This window comes from Monomorium pharaonis, chromosome 10 (genome assembly GCF_013373865.1).
Source record: "Monomorium pharaonis isolate MP-MQ-018 chromosome 10, ASM1337386v2, whole genome shotgun sequence".
Taxonomy (NCBI): domain Eukaryota; kingdom Metazoa; phylum Arthropoda; class Insecta; order Hymenoptera; family Formicidae; genus Monomorium; species Monomorium pharaonis.
Genome location: NC_050476.1, coordinates 16,718,349 through 16,745,827, shown reverse-complemented (window position 1 = coordinate 16,745,827; position 27,479 = coordinate 16,718,349). Strand labels below are relative to the sequence as shown.

The 27,479-nt window shown below is 37.4% G+C and overlaps 3 protein-coding genes across 6 annotated transcripts in view; 2 read left to right on the top strand and 1 right to left on the bottom strand.

Annotated features, from left to right (window-relative positions):
* Nucleotides 1-27,479, top strand: part of LOC118647643 — a 52,883-nt gene that overhangs the window by 19,599 nt on the left and 5,805 nt on the right. The window lies entirely within an intron of this gene.
* Nucleotides 4,420-27,479, bottom strand: part of LOC118647631 — a 377,709-nt gene continuing 354,649 nt past the window's right edge. For 2 of the 3 annotated variants that reach the window (XM_036292887.1, XM_036292888.1), the window contains 4 exons: nucleotides 6,961-7,448; nucleotides 5,938-6,378; nucleotides 4,825-5,088; nucleotides 4,420-4,692 (listed from right to left, as the gene is read on the bottom strand). In XM_036292887.1, coding sequence (XP_036148780.1) covers nucleotides 4,536-4,692; nucleotides 4,825-5,088; nucleotides 5,938-6,378; nucleotides 6,961-7,424 — 1,326 coding nt within the window. In that variant the 5' untranslated portion in view covers nucleotides 7,425-7,448 and the 3' untranslated portion in view covers nucleotides 4,420-4,535. The remainder of the gene's footprint in view (nucleotides 4,693-4,824; nucleotides 5,089-5,937; nucleotides 6,379-6,960; nucleotides 7,449-27,479) is intronic. The other variant, XM_036292889.1, reaches the window with a different exon arrangement.
* LOC118647634 (myb-like protein X) lies at nucleotides 22,431-25,026 on the top strand. Of its 2 annotated transcripts, XR_004964809.1 has the most exons (7): nucleotides 22,431-23,089; nucleotides 23,241-23,452; nucleotides 23,586-23,741; nucleotides 23,825-23,978; nucleotides 24,158-24,342; nucleotides 24,691-24,915; nucleotides 24,983-25,026. XR_004964809.1 is itself a non-coding variant. In XM_036292892.1 (6 exons), the coding sequence occupies exons 1-6, from the start codon at nucleotides 22,717-22,719 to the stop codon at nucleotides 24,742-24,744; spliced, it is 1,134 nt and encodes a 377-aa protein (XP_036148785.1). In that variant the 5' UTR covers nucleotides 22,431-22,716; the 3' UTR covers nucleotides 24,745-25,021. The 2 variants fall into 2 exon arrangements, 1 of the variants encoding a protein (XP_036148785.1); XM_036292892.1 differs by having other exon boundaries at nucleotides 24,691-25,021.

The following is a 27,479-nucleotide window of genomic DNA, read 5'->3' as shown; positions in this document are numbered from 1 at the left end:
ACCAGATGCTTAAGTTCAAAATCGGCGACCTTCTGGAGAGAGATCGTGTTCACTCCGGGCTTTATTGAGTCGGATCGTGTCGTGATCGACTCCTACGGAGGTTCCGGGAGGGACAAAGGACCCCAGTTGCTCGCGAGCCAGTGACTCGCTTAGGACCGTGCAGAGCAACAGCCGCAATTCTGTCCTCCGAGAGAAAAAAGCACGCCTTTTGCTTCTCTATCGTTGTCGCGCGTGCTTCGCGCCAAGCGTAGAAACTCGCAAGGGGCGGCGTAGCGAGGATACCCGCCGCGTGTATTTTTTTGCGAGGTCAAGAAAGAATTATAACGGAAGATGTTTTGGCTCAATAGGAAAAAAATAGTTTTTGTTAATTATTATCCGATTAATACACGACAAGTAATTTATCCTCTCTCTCCTTGCCGGAGTGAGCGCTGCGGATCGCGGTTGTGTCTGTTGATTCCTTTTTTTGTTGGAACTCCTATGTTTCGTAACATTTTTTGGTCCTTCGAACCGGAATCGCGCGGAGAAACCGGAGTGCAGTGGACAGGGCTAGGAGTGCAGTGGAAAAACGTGCCCTTGAACCTGAAAGTCAAATGGAACACATTAAATCGACGCCCAGCGGGAAATGCACGGGCGACATAAAGCGCTTAGGAGAACCTTCGGCAGCGTGGGGAAGCCAAAGAGCTAGGAGTCGCAGTCCGCTCGCCCTTGTCGCTTCTGGAAAATAAATGGGCCTAAGGTTGAACCTGGAGAAAGAATTCTCCGGGACTCGAAATACCGTACCGTATAAAAATTCGGCCGGTGAGGCTTTGGTATCAGACGCACATGAGTACGTAAGCCGAGCAGGACGGTCAGAAGGACGTCCACCCATTAGGCGAGTTATGGCACATGATGGCCTTTTTACAAACAATGCCATCGTTTAATCATATCATTAGAGGCAGGATGATAGGCGGTTGTGCGGATACGGTCTTGCAACCGACAAGTTTAGCAAAGCGGTAAAGAGCTGGACTCACATTGAGAACCTTGGTTTAATCGTGAGAATTCGGGGGCATGGCCGAATCGCGCGATCCAGTGATCCTAGAATACTTTGCGACGCTTGGGGCGGTGATATCGGCAATAGGAATCGCCTCTGACCAACGAAGGAAACGAATCGATAATAGGCAAACAGTATGTAATCCATTACTAGGCTGTAAGAGACCAACAATGTCCATATGGATATGGTCAAAACGCCCGTCTGGAGCAAAGAATTGCGCAAGCTCGAGCTTGACATACAGTAAAACTTTACATTGTTGACAATCGATGCAACTACCTGCCCATTCCGCCACGTCACGGTGCAGGTTAGACCAGATATACCGTTGTCGGATGACACGGTCAGTAACCTTAGCGCTAGAATGCGCGGGGTTGTGAAAAAGGTCGAAGACCTGTTTCCTGAGAGATACTGGAATATAGGGTCGGAACGAATTCCCTGATAGTTCACTGTAGAGCTCTGTGTTGGAAAAACCCCAAATCAACTTTTAAGTTTGAGCGAAAACGAATTAGGAGCCAGCAAGTGCTTGAGCTCAACGTCATCCTTCTGCCGAGCGGCAAGGTCGACCAATTCAAATTCGACCGGGAGGCGGAGGGCCTCGATACGAGATAAACTATCAGCCACCACGTTGTTAGAACCTGCCAGGAATTCAAGGGCAGTAACGAACTGGGCTATAAACGACAACTGTTGTGCTTGCCTCGGAGAGAATTTATCAGAACGCTGATTGAAGGCATAAACCAAAGGTTTATGATCCGTAAGAACTTTGAAATTTTGGCCTTTAAGGAAGTGAAGAAAGAACTTGATGGATTTATAGATCGCGATTAATCCGCGGTCGTACGCGCTATAATTTCTCTGAGCTGAAGTGAACTTTCTAGAAAAGAAAGCTAAAAGTTTCCAACCCTCGGAGAATTTTTGCTCGAGGACGGCTCCTATTAAAAAGTCCGAAGCATCTGACACTAAGCGGGTGTCTGCTGTTGAGGAAGGGTGAGCAAGTAATGCAGCGTTAGCCAAATCAGATTTCGTTGAAGTAAACGCGGTTTCAACCTCGGGGGTCCAAATGACTTCGCGCTTATTGTTTTTGCGAGTCATTTAGGTAGACGTGAAGAGGTGCTTGCACGCGGGCTGCGTGTAGAAGGCTACGCCTGTAAAAATTTACGGCACCTAGAAAACGACGTAAGTCCGCAACAATGTGCGGTTTCGGGAAGTTGCTGATGGCAGCCACTTTCTCCGGGGAAGGCTTAATGCCATCCTTGTTGACGAAATGACCTAAAAAGATTTCTTCCACGCCTACAATACACTTAAACGGGTTGATAACTAAGCCAAACTCCTTGAGTCTCTGAAAAACTGTACAAAGATGCTTCCTGTGCTCCTCTTCGGACGAGGATGCAATAAGAATATCATCGATGTAAACAAAAGTAAAATCGAAATTCCTGAGAGCGTGGTGGATGTACCGCTAAAAGGTTTGGGCGGCATTCCGCAGACCGAACGTCATGGAAACAAATTCGAAAAGTCCAAACGGCCGTCTTGGGAATATCTGATTTAGCCACCGGGATCTGTTGATACGCCTCGAAAAGATCAAGAGACGAGAAAATATTTTTCCCCAACAAGTTGGAGGAAAAATCGTGAAGATAAGATATTGGATATTTACCCGGAATAGTAACGGCATTTAGGCGACGATAATCATTGCACAGCCGTCAGTCCCCATTTTTTTTGCGAACTAAGTGACTAACTAGACTAGCCCACGGACTAGACGGCCTCCATATGCCCAACTCGGTAAGCCCCTTAATTTCGGCCTTAGCCGCTTTAAATGTGTCGGAGGGTAACCGACGAGGACGCTCCGCGGTGGAAGGCCCTGAAGTTAAAATGTGATGTTTGACAGCACACGCGACCGGGAAAGTCGATTGCGCGGAACCGGTCACTTCGGGGAACTTGGAGAGTATGTCCGCAAACCTAGAATGATTGTCTACGATAGAGATTTTAATCTCCGGCACGGTAAGAACTTGACCGGAGGTCAAGAGAGAGGTAACGCCATCGACAAGCCGACGCTTGTGTAAATTGACGATTAACTTATAGTGACTTAATACGTCCGCACCGAGTATTGCGAAAGGTACGTTGGCAATGCAAAAATTCCACGTAAGATAGGAGTGCTACAATTTCAGATCTGATTATATGTATTCATATATGATAAACTATCGCATACCATATATGATCATATTTGACAAGATACGATCAGATATTGACAAAATCCATATATATGGTCAATTTTACATGGACTTTTTTTCCCGGGATATTAAAAGACATTAGCATGCAAACATTTATTAATATCTCGCAATAAAGTTAATTAAAAAGTAGATGTACATATCAAATCTTAAAACTAAATCAAATATGACTTATACGTATTTGTACACACAGAAAAATATCATTCTTCAGCCAAGAAAAGTATTTACTCATTTTATTTTATTTTGTTCAAGTAATAGTTTTCTTCAGTCAAGAATATTTTTTTAACATTAGTTTTAAGGTATACTTGTCACAAGTATTAGAAAATCTCAGAATTTTTTACTTAAAACAAGAATTTACTCTTGCTTCAAGAATATTGTAAAACTGTATTCAAGAAAATCGAATTTACTTAATTTGAATATATTAATCTAAGAAAGTTTTTTTCTTTCGAGTAAGTTTATTTTCTCAACTTAAGAAAATGTTTTTTCTATTTTTTTTCGCTACTCATCGCTACGTAGCGCTGGTGGCGTGTTTTCTCGTGAACAAAATGCACCTTTTTAATAATAAAAGAGACTCGCCAAGAGCGTGCAAGGAAGTAAGATTTCGCCATTGACATATAAATAATAGACTGAAATGTTAGTCTTTAAAAATAATTTTAAAAAATAAGAAGAACATAATTGTAAAAATAAATTTCGTTTTTAATTTAATTTAATTAAGAATATAATTTTTTCTTCCAAACTTGGAATCCAAGTAAATAATTATTTCAGATAAATAAAATTTATATTTGATTCAAATAACGGATAAACTTTTTAAAAGAAATTATGATATCTTAATTCAAATATACGCTTTTCTTCGTTGAACTCTAGATAGCAAGTAAACCGAATATTTGTTTGAAATGAATATTCTTGTTTCAAGTATTACACTAACTAAGATTCAGAATATGTTTTAAGTAAATGTGACACTTACAGCAAGTTTACCGTAGATTTGCGGATATCGAAAGAAAACATTTGCTTAGAACAAGTAATATTTACTTGGAATTAGTAATCATTTTTCTGTGTGTATATAATATTTGAAGTTTTAACTTATTTTTTTATGAAAAAGGAATATATTGATAAAATAAGATAAGAACATATATTGTTTACATATATTCAATTTATTATAAAATTGTCAATTATTATAAAAATTGTTTATTCTTAACTTATTTTTTAATAATACAAAGTATCTCTAAAAGCCTTACTATAATATATATTGCAGGTTGACAATATATTGACAAACCACTTTTTGTCAACTGTTATTACGTAAGAGAGAAATCTGGTACTATTTTTTTTGATTGCTCGTGAATTTTTTCTAATTTTTCCGCATTGAAGTTTGCTGCTCTATTAATTAGTTTCAATGCTATTTTATTAATAATAGCTCTTACACTTGAAAATTTTAATGCGTAGAATAAAGCTCTGAAATTATTAAGATTATATAAAATACATAAAAATTAATGTTTCATAATATATGTGTAAAATAAAAATAATATTTTATAAATTAGTGAGAGAATTCTCTTTATAAATTAATTTAATAAATGTATTACTCACTTATAGATCTTATACGTGATTAACTCTGCATAACTAAGTGATGCGTATAAATGAGGCATGTTTAAATCTAATGCATCTGTAATGAATAATATCATCACCTTAAAAGGCATATAATATGTTACAATATAATTAATCGAGTTGACAAGACACCTCGAAGTATGCTCCCATTCTGGTGTCAACTCTTTGAAATGTTCTTTTATCCAATATTGAAGATCACGTCCACGTTGTTTTATTTCCTCGAGACTGCCACGGCAAAAATTGTACCTGAATTATATAATATTTTAAAGATTTGTAAGAAAAGATTTTAAAATTATTTGTATATTGTGTTGTTAAAAAAAGAGAGAGTTTCTGAATGCATACCAGATGCCTAAATTATATTTTTTTATAATATTTATATTTCTATAATATTTTCAATATAAGCAATATTTAGTGACAAAAATATACAATAAATGTTTATTAAAAGACATGTCTCCTCCTAACTTATCATACATTTCTTTTTTATATTAATTTTGTTGATTGCTATAAGGAAAATTTATGTTATTTATTATATATATGTATACATAGTGCTCTGGAACGCTGTCGCTCCCCCTGATAATACATCCCTATAAGCGCGTAATATTATTTAATATTAAGCAATATTTGAAGTATATTCTTAGAATATTGAGTATACATTTAATATTCTAAGAATATACTTAAAATATTAAACAATATTATGAGTTTATAGGGATTAAGAGATCGAAGAAGACAATCAAAGAATATCGATCAAGCGCAAAACCAGTGGCGAAATAATAAATTAATAAATAAGAATATTTAAATTGAAACTTAAGGCTTTCCCAGATGTTTATGTTCGGACGTTCTTTTAAAAAATAACGCGAGTTTTTTGTTCAACGAATACTACTCTAGAATAATAAGTATTCTCGTTACTAGTCTTACAATTCGTGTTGACTTTTCTGGATATACATATAATATCCGGGTATATAATAATTTATAACAAAATTACTACTATTTATATTACACGTATAACATTACTTTTTGCTATCACTCTCCGCCCTTTTTAATAAATAAAATTGCATTAAACTTGAAGTTTGCGTATGTTATAATTGAACTACATACTCATCTTCTAATCCGAGAAAATATCCAAAACACTTCCACATATGGCAGAAGGCTTCCAAATCTTCGTCAGTCGCGTTGTATATTCCAATGCTTTGTGAATAGAGCAAAGGCAGAGTTACAAAAGCGCCCTGGGCAATTGCGAAATCCGAGTTATTTATACCCTTTGGTTTGCATGGTAATTTACTGACAAATTTATCAGGTTCGAATTTTTCAGGTAGACCAGCTGAAGCAAAATCTTTCAGAAGCAATTCACGGTCTAAACTCCATGGATTTGCAAATGTACACGCAGAAGTAATTTGCTCATGCTCCATCTGACACACTTTCTTTCTTACCGCCAAGTGCATTCTGCATGTTACTTGCATGTCCTTATAAGCTTTAGTTCCCTTAACCCAAGGATCTCCTTTATACCAATTTGACATTCGTATTATCGTCGATATGTACCTTTAAAATATTATAAAATGTTGTTATACCTGCAAATTCGGTCAGCTGAGCTGATCAATTTATTGATTTCCACGGGAAAGCGTATAAGTGTACAAAGTAATATTTAATTTTTATTGCAATTCTTATAATTATTATAATTATAAATAATCTAATAGAAAACCAAAAATCTTATTAATTTCCTCTAATTATGAAGTCTATCAAAATCTGTATTTATTTACATTTAAAAATATTTTGTCATAAAAAGTTATTTACATTATAGAAATTAATTTTACAATTGTTATTAACAAGTTATTAAAAATTGACTGTATAAAAAAGCGGATAGCTAATTGGTTTATGCCAATTGGCTTTACGGAAAAAGTGGTTAAAGAAATATGTATAAACTTTTTTAAATTATTCTCCTCTTATGCAAAAAAATAATTTTATAAATTATTAATAAGATCTTCATTAGATTACGTTTAAACAAGGTTTTATAATTATTATAATTTTTAAAGAAAAAATTATTATTGGGTCAAAACTACTTTTTTCGAATTTGGAAACTTTTCTTTTGTAAATAAAATAAACAATATATTTTAAAAGATATACTTTTTAAATCCTAAATATGGAGTGTGACTGTGTTCTCCCAGAAGAAATGCTGATAGTCCTTCTTTGAATGAAAATATACAAATAAGACCCATAAATTTGGCCATAATAATGGAGAAATAATGATTTTGGACAAATTTTTGCCCTCTCCGATATTTATCCATATTCATCCATTCAGGTAATTCTTCTGGAGATCGATAAAAATCTAATTGGCAATAAGCAGCCGAAATGAAGCTCAGTATTGTATGTGGCACGTTTGGAAAAAATATCGCTAAGTTCTGTTTTATCCAACTTGATTGCTTCTTTACGTTCCAAGCATCAAAATCATTTGGAAATTTATCTCGGAAATTGTTTCCAAACAAGTCTATCCATACTGCTACAAATCCATCATCATCAAAATTTTTTGAATTAGGTTCTATGAAAACGTCTTCAACTGTGTCACGCTGAATATTACTAACATGCTCCATATTATGAAAGAACTTTAACTGCAACTGTAACACAAGTATAAAACAATGTTTTAAACTTAAAAGTTTGACTACCGTTTATTATTAAAAAAAATAATGTGTTTTGAGTCAATAAATTCTTTAGTAATTGAGTAATTATTTCATAATTTTGCTAATAAAATATCAGAAAATATTAACACGTTAAGCGCGGAACCGATTTTGATATGCTTTCCGTTGGATTATTGTTGGACTATTGGATTTTTGTTAATTATAACCGACGACAATAAGTTTTTGGACCTTGATCTGTTGATTATAAAACTTGGGACTAGATTGGTGTTTACTGGTTACTAAAACTTTTTCAATCACATCATTTTAAATTCGAAAAGACTTTGCGACGTGCTTTCCCCCGGGAACGCCACGTCCGAGGGGGCTACGCCCAATTGAACGGGAATCTCTGTATATATGGTAACGAGTAACGCCTTTCTAGTCAGATTCGATAGTTTACGAGAACGGTAGCTACAGTATTTCTCGAGGATGCCTTCGATACGGTATCTGTAACTTGCATGCGGTATCCCCCACTCGCTCGAGATTGCTCTCGAAGCGAGAACGGTAACTTGTAGACGGTATCCCCCAAATATCGTGCGAGATTGCTCTCGACACGATAGCGGTATCTTGTAGACGGTATCCCCCAAATATTGTGCGAGATTGCTCTCGAAGCGAGAACGGTAACTTCCCAATACACTAAATTGTTGGGCGCCAGGCGCGACTTCTCGCGCCACACAATAATCAACGATAATGCGGTAACTAACTAGAAAGCGTTACAAGTGCCGGTAGCTCTTATTACTCTAGACAGCAGAGTGGCGTGGTTCTTATGGCGACGGAAGTGTGGAGATGTCGGATCGAGGCAGGTCGTATAATGGGTCGTATAATGATTTGGTACTCACTGGTTAAACAATTAACGAATTATTCTTGTATTTCTCTAGTAACAGTGTGAGAACGGTAACAAGGCGACAATGAGCTCAATGAATCTTCATAAGTAACTTGGATAGAGACGGAAACGAATTATATATATAAAAATGCGGAAACTATAGATTTGATAATACGCGGAGGGAGGCCGACGAGGCTCTCCGCTCGCACAAAGACAAAATTACTAATGGCGGAAACAAGTCGCGGTAACAATGATGCTAGTATCCTATGACTGTCGGCTCCGGCGTAGCCCGAGAGGGACGTACTCACGTTATCAAATATTCGGGGCCGGTCGGTCCGAGCCCTCGTGCGGCCACAAAACTCTACTCTTTACTTCGAGTTACTTTACACAACAATATCACGAACGGTATCGGGTCCGGATAACCAAAGTCACCAGTGGAAACGGTATCCGGTATCCGGCCCCGCACGAGGGTTGACCGCCTTTTCCGAACCTTACTTAATCGATGGCTGCCGAGTGCTGGCTTTACAACTATGAACGGAGTCCTGGTCCCTGAAGTCTTCGGTAACTGTCGCTGTATCTGGGGCTCGTCCTCTGCCAAGTACACGCAGTCACGGCTTGCCGAACAGTGAGGAGCCTCGGTCCCGCGCCGGCCGGCTTGAGCCGCCGTGCATGCGCGTGCTTCGATTTTCGGTCAATCCGCACGCCTCGATCCCATGCCTTGCCTATCCAACTGCCTCGTGGCCCGTGCGTGACGACTTCCGCCGAGGATAGTGCTATAGCTCTGCCGTTTTTGGTCGGCCCGGCTGGCCATGCCGCGGCCGAACCGATCCGCGTGGCGGGCAGCTTACAGTTTGACGGTCGCTCCCCCGGTCTGCAGTCCGGTGGCGTGCCTTCTGCGTGATCCCTCTCAAAATCTTTCGTTGCTATGCGGTATCATCTCTGCCACGGTTTCCTGGCGGCTCAGGGCGGTAACAATCAGGCGGGCTCGACGCACGGCTCGGCGGGGAAGCTCTTCGCGGGGCCCTCGCTTACTGTCGACTGCTCGCGATCTCTCTCCCCCGATGGCTGCTCCTCCTGTTATTTTTTTGGTACAATAAAATTAAGCCCTCACTCGGCGCCTTAGTCCTAAATACCCTATTTAATCTGACGCGGTAATACGGGAACTAAAAAAAAAAAGAGACAATCGTAAAATAAAGTTGCGTCCTTCTCGGCTCGGCGAGGAGGAGCCTCCAAATCGACTCCCTCGGTCGGACTTACGCCCTTGTGACGAGCGCGACCGGACGCGTCACGTCACAACTCCCCCTTCCCCGGGGAAGACCAAAGAGGTTTTGAACTCCAGCGACCAGGGCTGGCCACCACTCTGGCAGCTCATGTGCCTTCCAGCACCAGAGACCGCATCTCGCTAGACAGCGCTATATCCAAAACAACAACACAACAAAAAAGAAAATTTTCGCTATTCGTCAAGCCACTCAGATTCCTCCCCAGATCCGACAGTTTCACCTTTAAATCTCACCAATGTGTCGTTAATCGTTCGGGAAAGACGAAGGAGGGGAAAATCAGTGAAAAGACAAAACCAGGGTTGCCCCCATTTATATGCAAATTTTTGTGGCGTTTAATCTCCGCACCAATACAAAAAATGGAAGAAAACGGTAACAGATTGAATGTTTTTCACAGCGCGGTAACATTTTGGAAGGGATAATTAAAGAAAGAATGGTCCAGCCCGACATATGACAAACAAAAAAAAAAGGAAAAAAAATATATCCCACTGCACCAGAAGAAACAAAAGGGAATAGGCCAAAGAGAAAAAAAAACTCGAGGGCGGCCCGGCCTCCTCTACTTCCTGTCCCTTGGTCCTCGGGGCCCGGTGTACGGGCGGGTGCCCTTGTAGGCGGTGCTGCACCTGGGGCAGGTCCGCACAGTCACCTCCTGTTCCCCGCAGCCAAAACAGAATTCCCGCCTCCGGGCGAGACGGCACTCCGTATATCTATGTCCCCCTGAACCACACTTCCAGCACCCCGGGGCCGGGCGGTTTCGCTTCGCCTCCGGGGGCGGTGGGCTGACCTCGGCGGAAGCGGGACGGTATCTCCCCGGGATGTTCGGGGTTTGGATTGCTACCGAACGTCGCTCGGGGCCCGCCTGCGTGGCCCGGTCGTGGGACTCGGGTCGAGCCTCCGAGCTCTCGTCTCTCATCTGCGGGAACGCGGCAACCACTGCCCCCGTCTGGGTCCACTGGGCTTCCTGCACTTGCTTCGCCGTTTCTTCTAGATCGATCCAGAACCCCACGTCCTTCTGCCTGACGAACTGCCATACGGCCAGGTGGCGAGCGTAGAATTGGCGCCATAAGCGCCGGGTATTGGCGTTTATCATGCCGGCGGTAACTTATTACGGGAACCTCTATTCAATCGGAAATCGGGATAACGTAAGACTTAAGGTCTTGGATATGGATTTTTCCGACGGCCGATCCCTCCAAGTTCTCCAACTCGTAAACCAACGGAGAGATCACTCGTCGTATTCGTGAAGGTCCCTGGAATTTCGGTGCCAGCTTCACCGCAATATTCTGCGCGGCCGAAGACAACACATGTTGTCGCTTCAAAACCAAATCGCCAACCCTAAACACGCGAGATCGCCTACGCAAATTATATCTCTTTGCCTGTCTCTGATTTGCCTGATCCAAATTATCGGTAACCCATTGCCTAATTGTCTGCAACTTTTTCATTCTTTACGACCAATCAGCGGTATCACCCGGAACGACTTCGGTAACATCTTTCTCTCGATCGCGTAATAATTCTCTCGGTAACAGCTCGCGTCCCAGATTCAGAAACGCTGGGGATGTCCCCAAAGACGAGTGGAAGGCGGTATTGTACGCAAAACGAAGGTCGGCTAAGTGCATATCCCACTCCCGATGATCCTTTTCGATAAACGCAATTATCATCGTTTTTAATATGCGATTTACTCGTTCCACCGGATTCGCTTGTGGATGGTACGGCGGTACCGTTGTGTGCGTGATTCGATTTTCCTCGGCAAATTCTCTTATTATTCGGTTTACGAATTCGGTACCGTTGTCCGTTAACAGGACTTTCGGGGTTCCCTATCGCGATATTACAAGTTCTTCGAAAGCTTCCCTGATTTTCGGGCCAGTAGCCGCTCTCAACGCTTTACATTCCACCCATTTGATGAATAGATCCTGAATAACCAGCAGATACTGGAAACCAGCCTTACTTCGCGGTAACGGTCCTACGATATCTGCTGCTACTACTACCCACGGTCCTTCCACTATTCTACGTCCCATTAATCCGGCAGGGCTAGCCTGTTCGACTTTGGTGCGTTGGCATATGTCACACGCCCGAATATACTTGGTGACGTCACAAAACATGTTAGACCAAAAATACGATACAGCGAGACATTGATAAGTTTTCTCGACTCCTAAGTGTCCTGCCTGTGGGGCGTCGTGTGATTCGCGTAATGCCTCGACGCGGGATTCTTGCGGTAACACTAATTTCCATCTATCGAGATCTTCCACGATCTCGGAAATCACTGGTCGTGCCCTCAAAAAATATAATTGTTTATCCACAACTTTCCAATGCCCGTATCGCTGGGGGTCGGTAACAACTTCTTTAAATCTTTTTCGGTACCACTCGTCACGCGCGTCCCCGCAATCCACTACGTCCATTACCGCGTTCACAACGATCTCGTTCTCGCCCTCGAACATGCGTGACAACGCGTCCGGCACGCGATGGAGTGCACCCTTACGGTGTTCTACAACGTAATCATATTCCAGTAGTTCGAGAGCCCATCTTGCTAATCTGCCCGTAGGGTTTTTAAGGTTATGTAACCACCGCAAACTACTGTGATCGGTAACAACGGTAAATTTGTATCCTTCTAAGTAAGGTCTAAATTTCTGTATTGCCCATACTACGGCTAAACATTCCTGTTCGGTAACTAAATATTTCTTTTCGGGATCGGATAATACGCGACTAGCAAACGTGATAATTCGCTCAGTACCCTCGACATTCTGTGTCAATACGGCTCCTAAGCCAACTGAACTCGCGTCGGTCTGTAGCATAAACGGTAACTCAAAATTCGGACAGGCGAGTGTCGGGGCCCTTACTAAATGTTCGCGAATGTGTTCGAACGCGCGATCCTCAATTTCCCCCCACTCCCAGCGCCTGCCTTTCTTCAAAAGGCTAGTCAGGGGCTGACTGAGTGTCGCGAACTGCGGGATAAATTTACGGTACCAAGAAGACATGCCCAAAAATCTTCGCAATTGTTTTATGTTGCGCGGTTCTGGGTACTCTAGGATAGGGCGTGTCTTTTCGGGATCCACGGTTAGACCCTTTTGTTGCACAATAAATCCGAGGTATCTCACTTGCGATCTGCAAAATTCGCATTTATCGGGATTGACCGTTAACCCTGCGGATTTGATCTTCTCTAATACCCGCTGCAGCCACGCTACGTGCTCGTCGAATGTCGGTGTGACTATGACTATGTCGTCTAAATACGCGAACGCAAACGGTTCCATCTCCGGGCCGATCAGGCGATCGAGTAACCTTTGGAAGGTGGCCGGGGCCCCCGTAAGTCCGTACGGCATGCGGGTAAAATGGTACAACTCTTTTCCGGGAACACTAAAGGCGGTAACTTCACGACTCTCTTTTGCTAGCGGTATCTGAAAGTATGCCTGACTTAAGTCAATAGTTGATATATATCGCGCCGATCGTAATTTATCGAGAATGTCGGTCATGTTCGGTAACGGGTAGGCGTCCTTTTTCGATACGCTATTCACTTTTCTAAAATCTAGGCAAAACCGGTATTTGCCGTTCGGTTTCTTTACCATCACTATTGGGCTTGACCACTCGCTGTACGATGGTTCTATTATTCCTGCCTTAAGCATTTTATCTACTTCGGCCCGAATGGCTTCCTGAACTTTCGGCGAGACGAGGTAACATCGTTGTTTAATTGGCGAAGTATTCCCTACATCTATTTTATGCTCTATTAATTTGGTAACTCCCGGGTTCTCCGACGGCTCCGGTAACGTTTGTAAAAAAAAATCTAGCCGTTTCTGTTGGTCCCCCGTCAATTCCGCTAATCCGGAACACGCGCGACAAGCCTCCTCGGTATCAAAGCGGCAACGTATGCTTGGTATTTCTGAGAAATACCATTCGTCCTTAGCAAAATCTAATCCCACCCCAAATTTCGACAGAAAATCTAACCCGAGAATACACGGCACTGCCAAATCCGGTAACAATCCGGCGGTAATCACGGTATCTTTTCCCTCCAATTTTATCGGTAACTGAACTCTTTCGCGGATCGCAGCTATCTGTCCATTGGCTGTTCGTATCTGTACGCTCCTCTCCGGTTCCATGGAGAGACCTAAGGCCCTTACGATCTTTATTCCCTCACGGCCGAGGAGAGTTCTATTTGATCCGGAATCGACTAAAGCCGCAAGAGTGTGACTACTTATTTTAACATTGAAATAACGGAGGGGCGGTAACGGTGCGTTTTCGAAGGTGCCGTACGAGCAGCCTAACGCTTCGGTATCTGTATTCGTTGTTTGGGTCTCGCTTTCCTGGCCTGGAGTCGCAGGTACCCGCTCTACTGACTCCCGCTCGCGTTTCCCGAACATGATGGGCAGGTCTTTACGGTAAATCCTTGTTTACCGCAGCGGTAACAGTTGGTTCTTCGCGGCTCCGCACATCCCCGCGCGCGGTGGCCCATCTTCTCACAATTCCAACATTTGATATTGGCGGCCGTGGCCGATGCGGTATCATTTACGGTAGCGGGGGTGTTACTCGTCGTAGGACTCGCGGCGGTGACTGCGGACGTATTGGTGATTCGCCTTCTTCCCTTACTGCCGCCCGACTGGGCCAAGTTAACCGCGGCGACCGTCCCCTGGTTCCGTACTTTTCCCTTCGGCGCGTGGTACGCCAAGTCCGGGAAGAGCGACTGCTCCGGTAGGAGGGGGGGTCGCTAATTCTTTTCCGCGGCGTAATTACGCTCGATTCGCGTCGCCTGTTCCTCTAGAGAGCGGAAACACGAAAAGTCGCGTCGAGAGATTGCTATTTGCAAGCGCGGTAACAAATTGCGGTGAGCAAAGTTTAACTGCTCCGGTAACGGCCAAGGAGGGCTTACTTTCGAAAGTAATGTTCGTAAGCATGTTAGATAATCCGCGGCGGGCTCATGCTCTCCCTGCGTTTGCCGCAATATTTCCTCCCGAAGAGCGTAGTGATAGTCCGGATCACCAAAGCGAGCGCGCCACGCGTTCTCGAAATCCTGCCAATCTCGCCAATTTTTACTCTCTAAACGAACCCAATACAAAGCGGAATCCGTCATAAATGATGGTAGGCACTTAAAGAGGTCGGCGTCGGTAATCGGAAGAATGGAGCGAGCCTCCTGGATGCGCGTTAAAAAAGCTTCCGCGTCGCTATTCCGCTTTCCCGAGAAATGGAGATACCACTTTCTCATCAAATGATAGGCGTCCGCGGCCGAGCTGCGTGAAGCGCGTCGGCCGGTATACGACGGGCCGGGCTCTACACGCGGGGGAAGCGTGTAGTCGCATTCTCGCTTCCTCGCCCCCGTCTCTCCGGGCTCCCCCTTTGCGGCACCATGCTCCTGTGGCGGGGATCGCCCCACGCGGTTTCCGGTACCAAAATCGCTAATTGTGAATGACGGAACGCTAGGCCCCGGTCCCACGACTCCTAGATCCTCGAATGGATCGCTAACGGCCTCCATGAGGTCGGGGGTCCCGGAGGGGGTTGTCCCCCTGAGGATCGCCTCCTCATATCGCGTCAATCGCGCTCGGAGGACAGGTAATATTCCGCGGACGTCGAGTCCTCGCTCCTCTAACTGCTGTCGCGCCTGCTCCTCCGTCAATTTTTGGATCCAATGATGCGGATCTTTAGTCGCCATTGCTCCCCCCCCCCAAACGGTATCCTCCACGAAGAAAAAGCGGTATCGATCGAACAGCGGTAACCCCAAGCGCGCGAAAAATAAAGCCTAAGTTCGGTAACTTATAAGGTCTCAACTCGCTACAAAGGACGATTCGATTATCGCAGTCGAGACACAAAGGGAACGGAATCTCGAGTCACCCGAAATGTAAATACGAGCGCACAGACAATAGACTGACGGAATGTATCGAGAACGCACGAACGAAAACAAAACGGAGGTCGCGAGAAATGAAAGCCGAATCACTAACGCAAATCTTTCCCAACATCGCATACACCAAATCAACGCGAACGCTCACCTTCGGCGAGAAAACAATTTCCAAGGGCAACGAACAATAATACTTAATTATCCGTTACGATATCTCAAAGTAATACACCAAAAAAAAATTCTTAATATTCCCCTGGCAATAATTCGCCGCTGCGTAATTATTCTCCGCGCTTAACATACAGCGGTTTGCGGTATCACTAATTTTTCGAAAACTCAACTTAACTTTTACGTAAGCGGTAACAAATTTCCCACATGCAGTACACAAAAATTTTTGTAAAACGAAGGTGAATATCACGCAGGCGGTAGCAAGGCGCACACAGTAAACCAAGCGTGCGTACGGTAGGCACCGGAATTCCAAGGTCGCGGTAACTCAGAGTCGTCAGTCGGAATCAAAACAATAGACAGCACGAAAGTCAAAGATAGGAAGGTTACACACAAGGAGATGGCAATACGAAATGTTCGATAATATTATTTTTCATCTACGACTGCTTGCTCTCCGATTCTCCACTTAATTATTTTACGGTAACGGCGGCGTGGGCCCCACGTTGGGCGCCAAAATTTGCGACGTGCGACGTGCATTCAACAGAAGATCACATTCATCTATACTCATAAACGCACACATACACGTAAACATACATATACACATATTCATACATAAAAAATAAAAGTTTAAATTTTATTTTAAAAAATCAGCCTTTTCAGGGCCACATGATGTACAAAATCCGATCGTCATTCTCCACGTGGTGCAGATCAGGTCACTTTGATGACAGCGGTATGATTGAGTTTAACACGAATACAATCAATGTGCAATATCATATTAATACTCAAAATTCATGATATTAAAAAAATACCGTATTTATTTGCTAAAATACCTTAAAATGCAGTACAAATTTCAAACTTGCGTGCAATCAACAAAAAACATCGTATCGACATGTATTTTTTTTTTTAAATTGCTTAGAAAAGAATTAACTTTAAGAATCTGAATTAATATTAGCAAGATTTTAACGAAAAACTTGTGCAAAATGATAACAAACTTTTACTTTTTTCAATTAAAAAACACATGTTTGGTTTTTATGCGTACAAAAGATTCGCACTTAACAAATCAAACTTTCGCGTAGGGATTCTCAAAGTAGAGTCTTTGCCCTTTAATTTAAAAAAAAGTTCATGTAATTTGGATGATTTTTCGCAAAGTTGCATTACTTTGAAAATTGCCTAAAAATCGGTTAAAAATTTTGTTTCGTTTTTTTTTTACGCCAGTGTATTTATAGCGATATCATAAATATCTATGAGATTCATTTTGATAGTTCCGATTAGATTGATTTTTTCCTTTATTTTATAAAATTTATGTTTTCACAGATTCAATAAAATAATGCATTCACGCGCGCGCGCGTTTTCTTTTCTCAAGAAAAACTTTTTGCCACAAATATCACATTTCTCTTTGCACTTTTTTACTTATATGTATATATATATATATATATATATATATATATATATACCCAGTGAACACAGTAATATAGTAGCAGTGTAACAGCAATGTAACCGAATATAACAGGTTACGTTACTCTGAAATTACACGTAACTTACATGTAAGTTACAATTTCCGACTCAGCAATATAACATGTTATAATTACATGTTATCTAACCGTCACACAACAGTTACAAAGAAAAAAAAATAAAATAAAAATTTCATTTTTTCTAAATTATTTTTATCAACAGCACATACTAAATTTAGAATAAATTTTTATTAATTAATTAAATTTAAATTGTTATTTTTTATTTTATTCTTACTTGCCGCTGCTAGGCTTGAACCCGGGACCTTAGGATGACGAACCTTGTACTCTACCTGCTACGCCAATTTGACTCATCGATATGGGTACTTGTTATTGCATCTACATATACCTATATGTTATAAACTGACGCAACTATTATTTTTTATAAAAGCAATTAAATTTTGCAAAACATTAAAAATAAATAGCATTAATTTATTTACTTATTAATTTCATTGTTAAATTTATCTTTTTCCATAACCTCAATAATTTGATGGAAATTGCGATCTATTTAGCACTAATCTTTGAAGTGTTCTAATGATTAATTAGATGGTTAACTATATAGATAATTCTAAGAAAAATTGAATAGTATACATTTATTATTCTGTTTTTGTTTAACACATGATGAATTTAGATTTTGTGCATTTTTTGTGTGCAGTAATTGTAGACAAACCGTTATTTTTGAAAACATTATCTTTATAATAATTTTTTTTATTATCAAATAGATCTGTCATTCAGGATGTTATAATGTTGTCTGATTTCTGAGTCAACTACGACGCATCGTTCCGTAATAACATTGATACGAACGTGTTATGTTACGATTATACAATTTTTGTTGAATAACTGTAACGCCAAAACGATGTATAACAGCTATGTCACTTGCGTATAACAAATATTACGTAACAGGTTATTTCCATGTCATATAGCATCTACATATCACAAGAATAACAATGTTAAATTACATGTAACTTCCATGTTATATTGCCGCTATTAAATGTGTTCACTGGGATATGTATGTCTTCAAAATGCAATAAAAAATATAGGCCCCGAGAGCTCATTACAATAGCATAGATTGATCCGTTTTGTGTCATTGTGTGTGGTCTGCTTATGTAGCCTTTGGAGTGTAAATTGCATTACAAAAAAGGTGCCGTATGCGTCGTCCCCTAGTGGCGGTCCGCGAACTACAGCGCGGCTACTGAGACGATATAAGATTGAATTGATTTATTGCACATATTTATTTCAAAAATGTTTTATACACATACACGTGCGCAACTGGGTAGCCATATTATTATCTTTTCTTTTTCTATATATATAAATATATATATATAATTTTTAATTGAAAAATTAATTTTTATTCTATTTATAAAAATGTGAAAAATACATTTCTTAAACTATGGTTTTAAAAACGTTTCCGTTGAGACGTTTCTTATTGATGCTTGATGGTTAAAAAACATTGGATACGTTTAGAAAACGTTTATAAAACAAACATGTGCTACCTGGGATGCATATGCGCAAGTGGCACATATTTTAAATATTTCGAAATTATGTTTTAGTAATATCTACAAAATAAAAGTAAAATAAATGTATCAAAATTAACATATTGTATATCGCAACTGTAAAACGTTTAAAATATGTACTAAAATTGTAACATTACTTTTGAAACGTTTACGATATAAGCAATTATAAAATGTTTCTATAAAAATGTTAATGAATTATCTCATAAACATACAAGTAGAATGTATCTTTTGATACCTGTTTGAGACAATTTGAAATATTTCATGTATGTTTCATGTTTAGTGGGAAGTGTGTAATATAAGTGTGTAAGTGTGTAAAATTACACATTTATGTGCCCGTCTAAAAATGAATTATGCATTATAATACATAATAATATGTAATAAAGCATAATCATATATATTTATATATAGTTGTACACATAATTATGTATGTTTATGCATCGCTATACATGATTACTATGGTTCCATAACGTAGAAATACATGATCATGCTTAACTGTTCATGGTATCATATATAATGATGTATGATCTGTTAATGCTAACACGAAGTGCAAAGGTTATTATGCATCATTACGCATAACTATATTCATTTATACATAACTTAACGTGCAATCATGCATGATCGTGCATTATTATGCATGATTAATTGTCAACAAGTAATAATAATATATTATATATATATAATTGTTTGTTGACAATTAAAAGTGCATAATCATGCATGATTGCATGTTAAGTTACGCATAATTATTATTTGTTGAAAATTAACAGTGCATAATAATGCACAATCATACATGAGTGCATATTAAGTTATGTATAATTGAATATAGTTATAATAGCGCATAAAAAAATCACACACACACACACACGTGCGCGTGCGATTACATAAACTTGCATATACTTAAATATAAATAAGGTTAATAATTATTATACGTCATAATAAAAGTGTAAAGTAAACGAAAAATATATATTTTTATGCATGGTTTATTATTATACATATAATATGAGCATATAATATACATCATACAATCATAACATAGCTGTTTTTATTAAATTTGGGCTCTTACAAACATAATTTGATACTTTCACTAATTGATGTAAAGACATAATATCTGAGATTTTAATAACAATAAATTCATTTCTTGATTCTTGTATCGGTAAAATATGTTTTACTATTTTCAAAGTTTCAAAGTGGTAAAACATATCACTGTGTTTAACAGAAAAAAGACGCAGAATAAAATGTAGCTCATTTAAAACATAAAAATAAAATCTTATCGAACCATATAGTCTTGATTTATCTTTGAAATTAACTTCTACATTGTAATTATTTCTTTTGGTTTGGAAATTATACATTTCTGAGGTAAAGATTTCATTAAAAATTTTAGCTTTAGCAAATGTCTGTAGCTCAAAAATATTGATATTATAATTTTTCAATAATCCACACTCAGTTTCACTGAGCATCACACGCATACATTTACCAACTACTTCGTCAGATAAAGTAGCATTTTTTGATTTATTGTCAACTTTATTTTGCAAAACTTTCATTCCTTGAGCAATTGCTAAATTATTTATTACTTCTTGACCTACATTGTTTGTACCATGAACAATACTTGCAAGAAAACCATTAAAATTTTCGAATGCAAAAGCTGAAGTCGCCCATAAAGGACCCCAACGTCTCACGCACAATCCGAGGTGTAAAAGTTGATGTGCATTGTACGTTAATTGCTTATCGCCATATAGAATCTCGATATCTCGTACAAATAATCGCAACAAGATTTCAGTTTCATCAATTTCTGATAGTTTAATATCTTTTTGCAATAACGTAAATACAGAGATGACAAGAAGCATCCAGTGTTGAAAGTATTTTTCTGGTAAAAAATTAGTCATGGCTGGAACTGAGTAATACAATAACCAATTATAAAATTCAGAGGCTTTGTAAAACTTTAAATGATTGGCTAAAGATCTAGGTAATCGTTTAATGTTGTTAGGAGGACATACATCCAATAAAAAGGAATCAATTTCTTTTAAAAAGTTTTTCAAGGACCATTCTCCACTTTTAGTGCAAAATAAAATTGTTAATTGTTTGACAATCCCAAGGAGAACTGAGTGCATGTATTCGGGTAAAGTGCATGTCGCTAAATTTACAAAAGGAAAAGATGCCATAATAGTTAATCCTTTCATACCACGAATACTTTTGTTCTCAACAACAGCTTTTTTGCCTTGACTTTTCATTCTAGCATCTGTTCTTAAACATAAAATATTTTCAAAAGGATATATACGGGTGCGCCTTTTTGAATTATGTAAACTATTCGATTTTTTACTTTTAATTTCACAAATGTTACAACCGTAGCGACCATTAAAATTAACTTGATTAAGAATTTGTGCTCTAGCCGGAGCATCAGCTATTATTATTGGAGCAACAACTTTTGATATAAATGTTTCATTATTTTCTGGGTGAATCCAAGTAACACCGTGTTCAAAACATTTTTGAAGTTTTATGCTAAAGGGATGCAGAAAAGTGTTCATTGTTGGTTTGCAGTTATCGTACCATAGCCCAAAGATCACGATAAATGAGTTCCTTATATATGGTGGTAATTCAGCGATTGTGAACATCAATGGCCAAAAGCTGGCTTTTGAACTTTTCATAAGGGATATTCCATCTGTATTCATAATTAGAGTCAAATCAAACGGTCCTCTTCCTCCTTCCCTTTCCAAGTAGTTGACTCGAATATATTCCGATCCATCAGTTACATCGCTTATAATATTGGAATTAACAGCCACCGGTGGCTTAATCAATTTACTGAGATGTGCATGCTCAAATAAATACTTTAGTTGATCGATTATATCCAACTCGTAAAAAATACCATTATGTTCAGTTGATGAACATATTTGACACTCGCGGACCGATTTATTTTTATCGCCATAATAAAAATGACACGATTTGCAATAAAAATGTTTGATGACGTCACGTACAGGGGCTTGACTTTCTACGTATTTAAATAGTTTAAATATTGTTCTCGGCATATTATTAGGCGTCGGTAACAAGTCGCAAATTATTTTGAGCGTATTTTTTAAGCATGTTTTTGTCATTTTGTTGTCGAGAAATAATTGCAAGAGTAATAAAACACTTTCATCAGTGCTTTTAGTACTTTTTTCGTATAATAGCATACTTTGATTGTCTTGTTGTTCATCATCGTCGGAGTCAATTTCATTTTCTTTCGCTGCATAATCGTCATCATCATTTATTCTATCATTTCGAGCGTCGTAAAATTTTGACTCATTGCTATCTGATGGATCACTGATTTTACTAGCAGTTGGCTTGTCATCGTTGTATTGATTCGATGCGTTGTATTGATACGAGTTCATATTGCTATTAAATGTTTCTGGGGTAAAATTAAATCAATTATCATTATTTAAATATTTTTATAATCTGTTTTTATCTATATTTATTTATATTTATTATGTATACCTTGAACATTTTTGTTTTCTGTTGCATCTAAATCAACATAAGAAATATTATTTTCTTTTTGTTTCCACCTTGAGAGGGTCCTTACTGGTATCTAGAGAACAAATATATATTAGGAATAATTTATATTTAAAAAACAAAATAAAAACTATTTGGCAATAGTAACTTAATTATGATTACAAGTTTAACATATTTAGTAACATAATGTTTGTAGGCGAGCAAAATATTTGATCAACTATTTGTCCATGCAAGCATTAATAAACATGAAAATCTTTTTCAATTTATATAGATATTTATAAAACTGTAATTTAATTACCTGAAGGTTTTTATCCTTGATGTAAGTTTTATATTTTCCTCTTGTAAAAGAGGGGGAATCTTTTTTTCTTTTATCAGACATGTTATTATTTGTCACTAAAAATATACTTGGCACAGTCGATTGAAAATCAAAAGCGAATCTTTTTAAAAGTTTTATCTGTACATTTGTTCAACACGAACGGCCTGTTCGTCCGATCTGGGTTTACTCGGAGCAGACTCAAGCAAACCTGGCCAATCACCGTCTTGCTTTCTGTCTTAATACTAAATTAGTATTTGCTTTGGTGCTTATAGCGCTTGAAGCATTATTTCAACCTTGTTGTTTATTAAATATTAAACAAAAACAAATGATACTCTTACGAGCGCTGCGAGTGCCAAAGCGAACGCAGCCATACACTCGCATGCATATATATATATACATATATATATATGTATATAATGCATGCGCAGAGGAGAACGTATCATACGTATGGATAGACGTAGCCGGTCTTTGTTTCACGCGTGTTATCTCGGCATCCCTAATTTTGTTGATTCTGTTATTAGTGCCACAGATTTTTACTGTGCACATCATGTTTATTATTAATTGTAAGAACGATGGTTCTTATTGCCTAGTGAATGATAACGCGGTGATTTGTGATTACGAAAGTGTAAAGAAAGGAGATGCAGTCACATTTTTTTACAATCAAAAATCATACCAGGGAGTTGTTATTATGCGATCTGGTAAGCGAATTTTTAGTATTTATGATTATATTATTTCTGTATTTATAGGTTAACAAATATTAGATAAGTCCATATAGAGGTTATATGCAAAAATGACAAATTCACTACGTGCTGTAGTGAAGTATAAAAGTATATTTATTTTATTTCACAGATAACGTATCATCCATAGAAGAAGAATTTCAGAAGTTAAATAAACGTCAAAAACTGAGAAAAACTAATCGAAAACGAGAGGCATCAAATAGTCCAGATGATAATTGTGATAGTGACGTACAGCAAAGTGATGAACCTGCACTGAGCCAAAAAAAGAAAAATTCTTCAAAGGACGATCAAATCAAAAAGTCTGGTACAAAAAGAAATGTAAAGGTATTAATTACATAACATTTATTTATTTATTTTATAACATTCTTTTAATATGTACCTATAATTTTGATTTTTTATACAATTTAATTGATTTTTTAGTATGTTGTAAACTAAATTCAAAATTATTTGTCTATAGGGGAAAAAGATAGATGTAAAAAAAAATAGTATAGCACATCAGAGGCAAGTGCAGACAACTTTTAATCATAAATATAAGGCTCAAAACGATGTACATGCACAGCTATCGTTGTCGTCTGATACGAGCACTGATGAAGAAAATACCGAAACAAGAAAGGTAAAAAATATTGAATATTAATTGTTTTTAAAACGAAATATTATACGTTTATACGTTGACGTAAATTTTGTCGAATTATGTAGACCCAGTACTCAGCTACAAAGAAAGCTGACATTAGGGCTTTAAATACATTGAATGTCACAAAAAAAAGGGAAGGCAGTCCTACCAAAGAAGAACTCAAACGACTACTGCAAATAGCATTGGACAAGTCATCAAAATCGTTAGAGGATGATATTGGTATATAACACTTTTTTTTTGAAACGTGAAAATATTTCTTATGATTATTAGCGTTAATTTTTATTCCATTTTTTTGTTTTTCAAATCATATTTTAATTAACAAATTAATATAATGAATTCAATATTATATTAATTTGTAACTGTATTTGTATATTTATAATTTGTATATTAATGTACAGATACTTCTGGTGACGACACAAATTCGTCGATACAATTACAGCATGACATTGCTACAAAATCTAACAACAACGATAATAGTACTAGCGACAACAATAAGGATGAGGCTGACAAAGAAAATGATATGTTTGTATTGCCGGATGATAGTACCGATCAATTATTTGGAAAAAATTGCCCAGACGATAAGGTTAATTCAATTATTATAATTAATCAATTTCTTATTTTTATTTTATATCTCATCTAAGTTTCTCCGACGAATAAATATAGTTAATTGAAGTAGAATTTTGATTACAGTTTTAAATCGATAAAAAAAACCTTATTTATAACTACATTTAATTAAATTCAAAAACACCAAAAAGTATTATTTAATACTTTAATCTCTTACACGCGGATACTAGGATGAAATAAAATTTAAAAAGAATATAAAAACAACAACTTAGAATAGCACAATTGAAAATGTAAAACAAATTATATTTTTCCAATAAGCTTTAATTAATTATTTTTTCGGTATATTTGGTCTATTAACTATATATAGATGATGCTGTTAATGAGTGAGACTGCCAAAAACGCGTCCTTATGTCAGCGATAGCATCGTCACTTAAACCATCTCATCTAGCTCGTCGACTACTTTCTGGCGTTTTTAAGCCTGAAGCTCTTTTGCGGTGTACGATAACAGGTCAATCTGTTCGATCGCTAGGAAAGACTCGATATGAAGAAAAATTCGACTGCCTTGATCCTATCGCACGAGATGCTATTATTGGTAAGCATTATAATTTGCAACAGCAAAGAATTAATAACAATTTTCAAAAATTGATTTACTCTTTCAGATTATTCTATAAAACATGGAGTTGCAAAACAGTGGCCGACACAAGAAAAAAAAACTATTATTGCTGCAATGTCCCAGCGGTTGGGGGAAATGCGGAGGACAGAGAAACTTAACAAAGCTGAACAAAAATAACAAGCGACTTCTATACTCGCATCTTTAAAGACATTTTTTTTTAATAAAAAATAATATTTATTTCAATTTTTATTCCACACAAAACATTCCATTCAAAGATATATACACTACCGCTTAAAAATATTTGTCTATACTTATTTAACTTTTTTAATTCAATGATGAGAATTTTAAAGAAGAGTGAATTTCAATCTTCTCTCCTAATGATCTGGATGTTAATAATAATCTTGATGGCTCAAAATATTACATTAAACATATACAGGGTGTTCCGAAATTCGCAAATAAAAATACTATACCAAAAATCTCGAATAATTAAGTAAAATAGTTATTTGCATGTATTTTTTCAAACAGTAACTTTTTAGATATTTTAATCTTATATCTCAAAAATTACTGTTTAAAATAATACAAATAATTATTTTACTTAATTTTGTCGAGAACTTTTTTGCTACATCAGTATTTTTATTCGCAAATTTCGGGACACTGTACATGTTTAATGTAAATAAGCCATGAAGATTATTATTAAACATTTTTTAATTAAACATTTTATTATTAAACATTTTATTTTAAACATTTTATTATTAAATAGGAAATTAGAAAAGAAGATTGAAATTCATTTTTCTTTAAAATTTTCATCATTGAATTAAAAAAGACAAAGTGGGCAAATACTTTTGAGCGTATGATAAAAAATTTGACAATTTATTTTATTTTATTCATTTGTCATTATTACACAATTGTGATAAAAAAATTTTGTTTTATTATAAAAAGCTATCTTATGATCTGCTTTGTAACGTAAATGGCAATTACAATATTTTGTTTTTATGCTTAAGAACAAATGATAGCAGTGTTTATTTCATAAGAGATCGTTGTAGCGGTAAGAAATTTAATAATTGTTATGTAATTTATGCTATATATAATTTTTTGTTTATACATTAATTTCTGTTGCATAGGATGCTTTGTGTAAAAATATACGTGTATTAAGTATAAAATATATATGTATTTACTTTGCCTAAAAATGTAATATTTATATTTGATAAGACTAAAACATGTTTATATTATTTTTATTGCAGTATAATATAATAATGTATAATGCATAAACGGTGATGCATAATTATGCATGAATTTTATCAATGGTATAATCATACATCGTAATGCACGATTGTACATCGTAATGCACGATTGTACATCGTAATGCACGATTGTACATCGCAATGCACGATTGTACATCGCAATGCACGGTTGTACATCGCAATGCACAATTGTACATTGTAATGCACGATTGTACATCGTAATGCACGATTGTACATCATAATGCACGATTGTACACGGCCAAAATTCGTGCATGATTATGCATCGTCGTTTATGCATTATTTTGCATTATTATGCATTATTATTTTTAAACGGGTGTGTAATTCAATTCTCTGTGTAACAATAACACACTATGCTGCGTAAAGATAATGAATTTACACATTTGACCGTGTAGCAATACACGTTTCCATACTGAAATGTAAAAACGTCCCATACAGCACCAAAAGATTACAAAAACATTGCAGAAATCTTATATTGAAATATTGTAATGTTGCATGGACGTTGCGAAATGTTTCTGCAATGTTACTGCAAGCTTGCGGCAACGCTGAAATGTCCGCCCTGAGAAACATTACAATATAAGACTACTGCAATGTTACGGTGCAATGTATTTCATGCATTGAAACGCGTTGCTATAAATATGCATAACACTTCAAATTTAGTATTATAGGTGTACAACTTTGCTTCTGTCGTTTTCCAATAGATGGCTGTAGCGGTAAGTGGTGGTCGAAATAAATATATCTGCGAGATAGATACAGTGGAACCCCGCATTAGCGGATTGTTTGGGGCTCTGGTCCGCTAACGCGGGGTTATCTCCTATTGCTTGGTTTCACTCCCACTCCGTGAAATTCAGGGACGTAACGGTATTGCCATCTAACCAGTTAATGTTTACGCTTAAGACTAAATGTATTCGACCATAAAATTGCAAGCAGAGCATCTTAGATCAAGTCAATCGTATCTATAGCCGTCCGAAAAACTCACATCTCGTATCTCTGTAATAAATTGTATTCCCGAATATTTTATATTCCCTACACTTCTAATTTATTATTATTTTCCAACATATAATTTATAAATAAAATATTATCAAATTAGAAATCCAACTTTGATTGCAATCGGTGTTCCTTTTTTTATGTGATTACATTTAAACAATTTATTTTAAATTAGTGTTGGCTATTTTATTTACATGTGCGTGAATTTTTCAAATAAAAATTTATATAAGAATATATTTTTATTTATATTACACGAATAATATTTTGAAACAATTTTTTGAGACAATTTTTAATGAC

Excerpts from the sequence above, each read along its gene's own strand:
- LOC118647634 (XM_036292892.1), top strand. The coding sequence starts at position 22,717 with ATGATACTCTTACGAGCGCTGCGAGTGCCAAAGCGAACGCAGCCATAC. Across the intron at positions 23,090-23,240 it reads AGTTGTTATTATGCGATCTG|ATAACGTATCATCCATAGAA; the intron begins GTAAGCGAATTT and ends TTTATTTCACAG. Across the intron at positions 23,742-23,824 it reads AAAATACCGAAACAAGAAAG|ACCCAGTACTCAGCTACAAA; the intron begins GTAAAAAATATT and ends CGAATTATGTAG.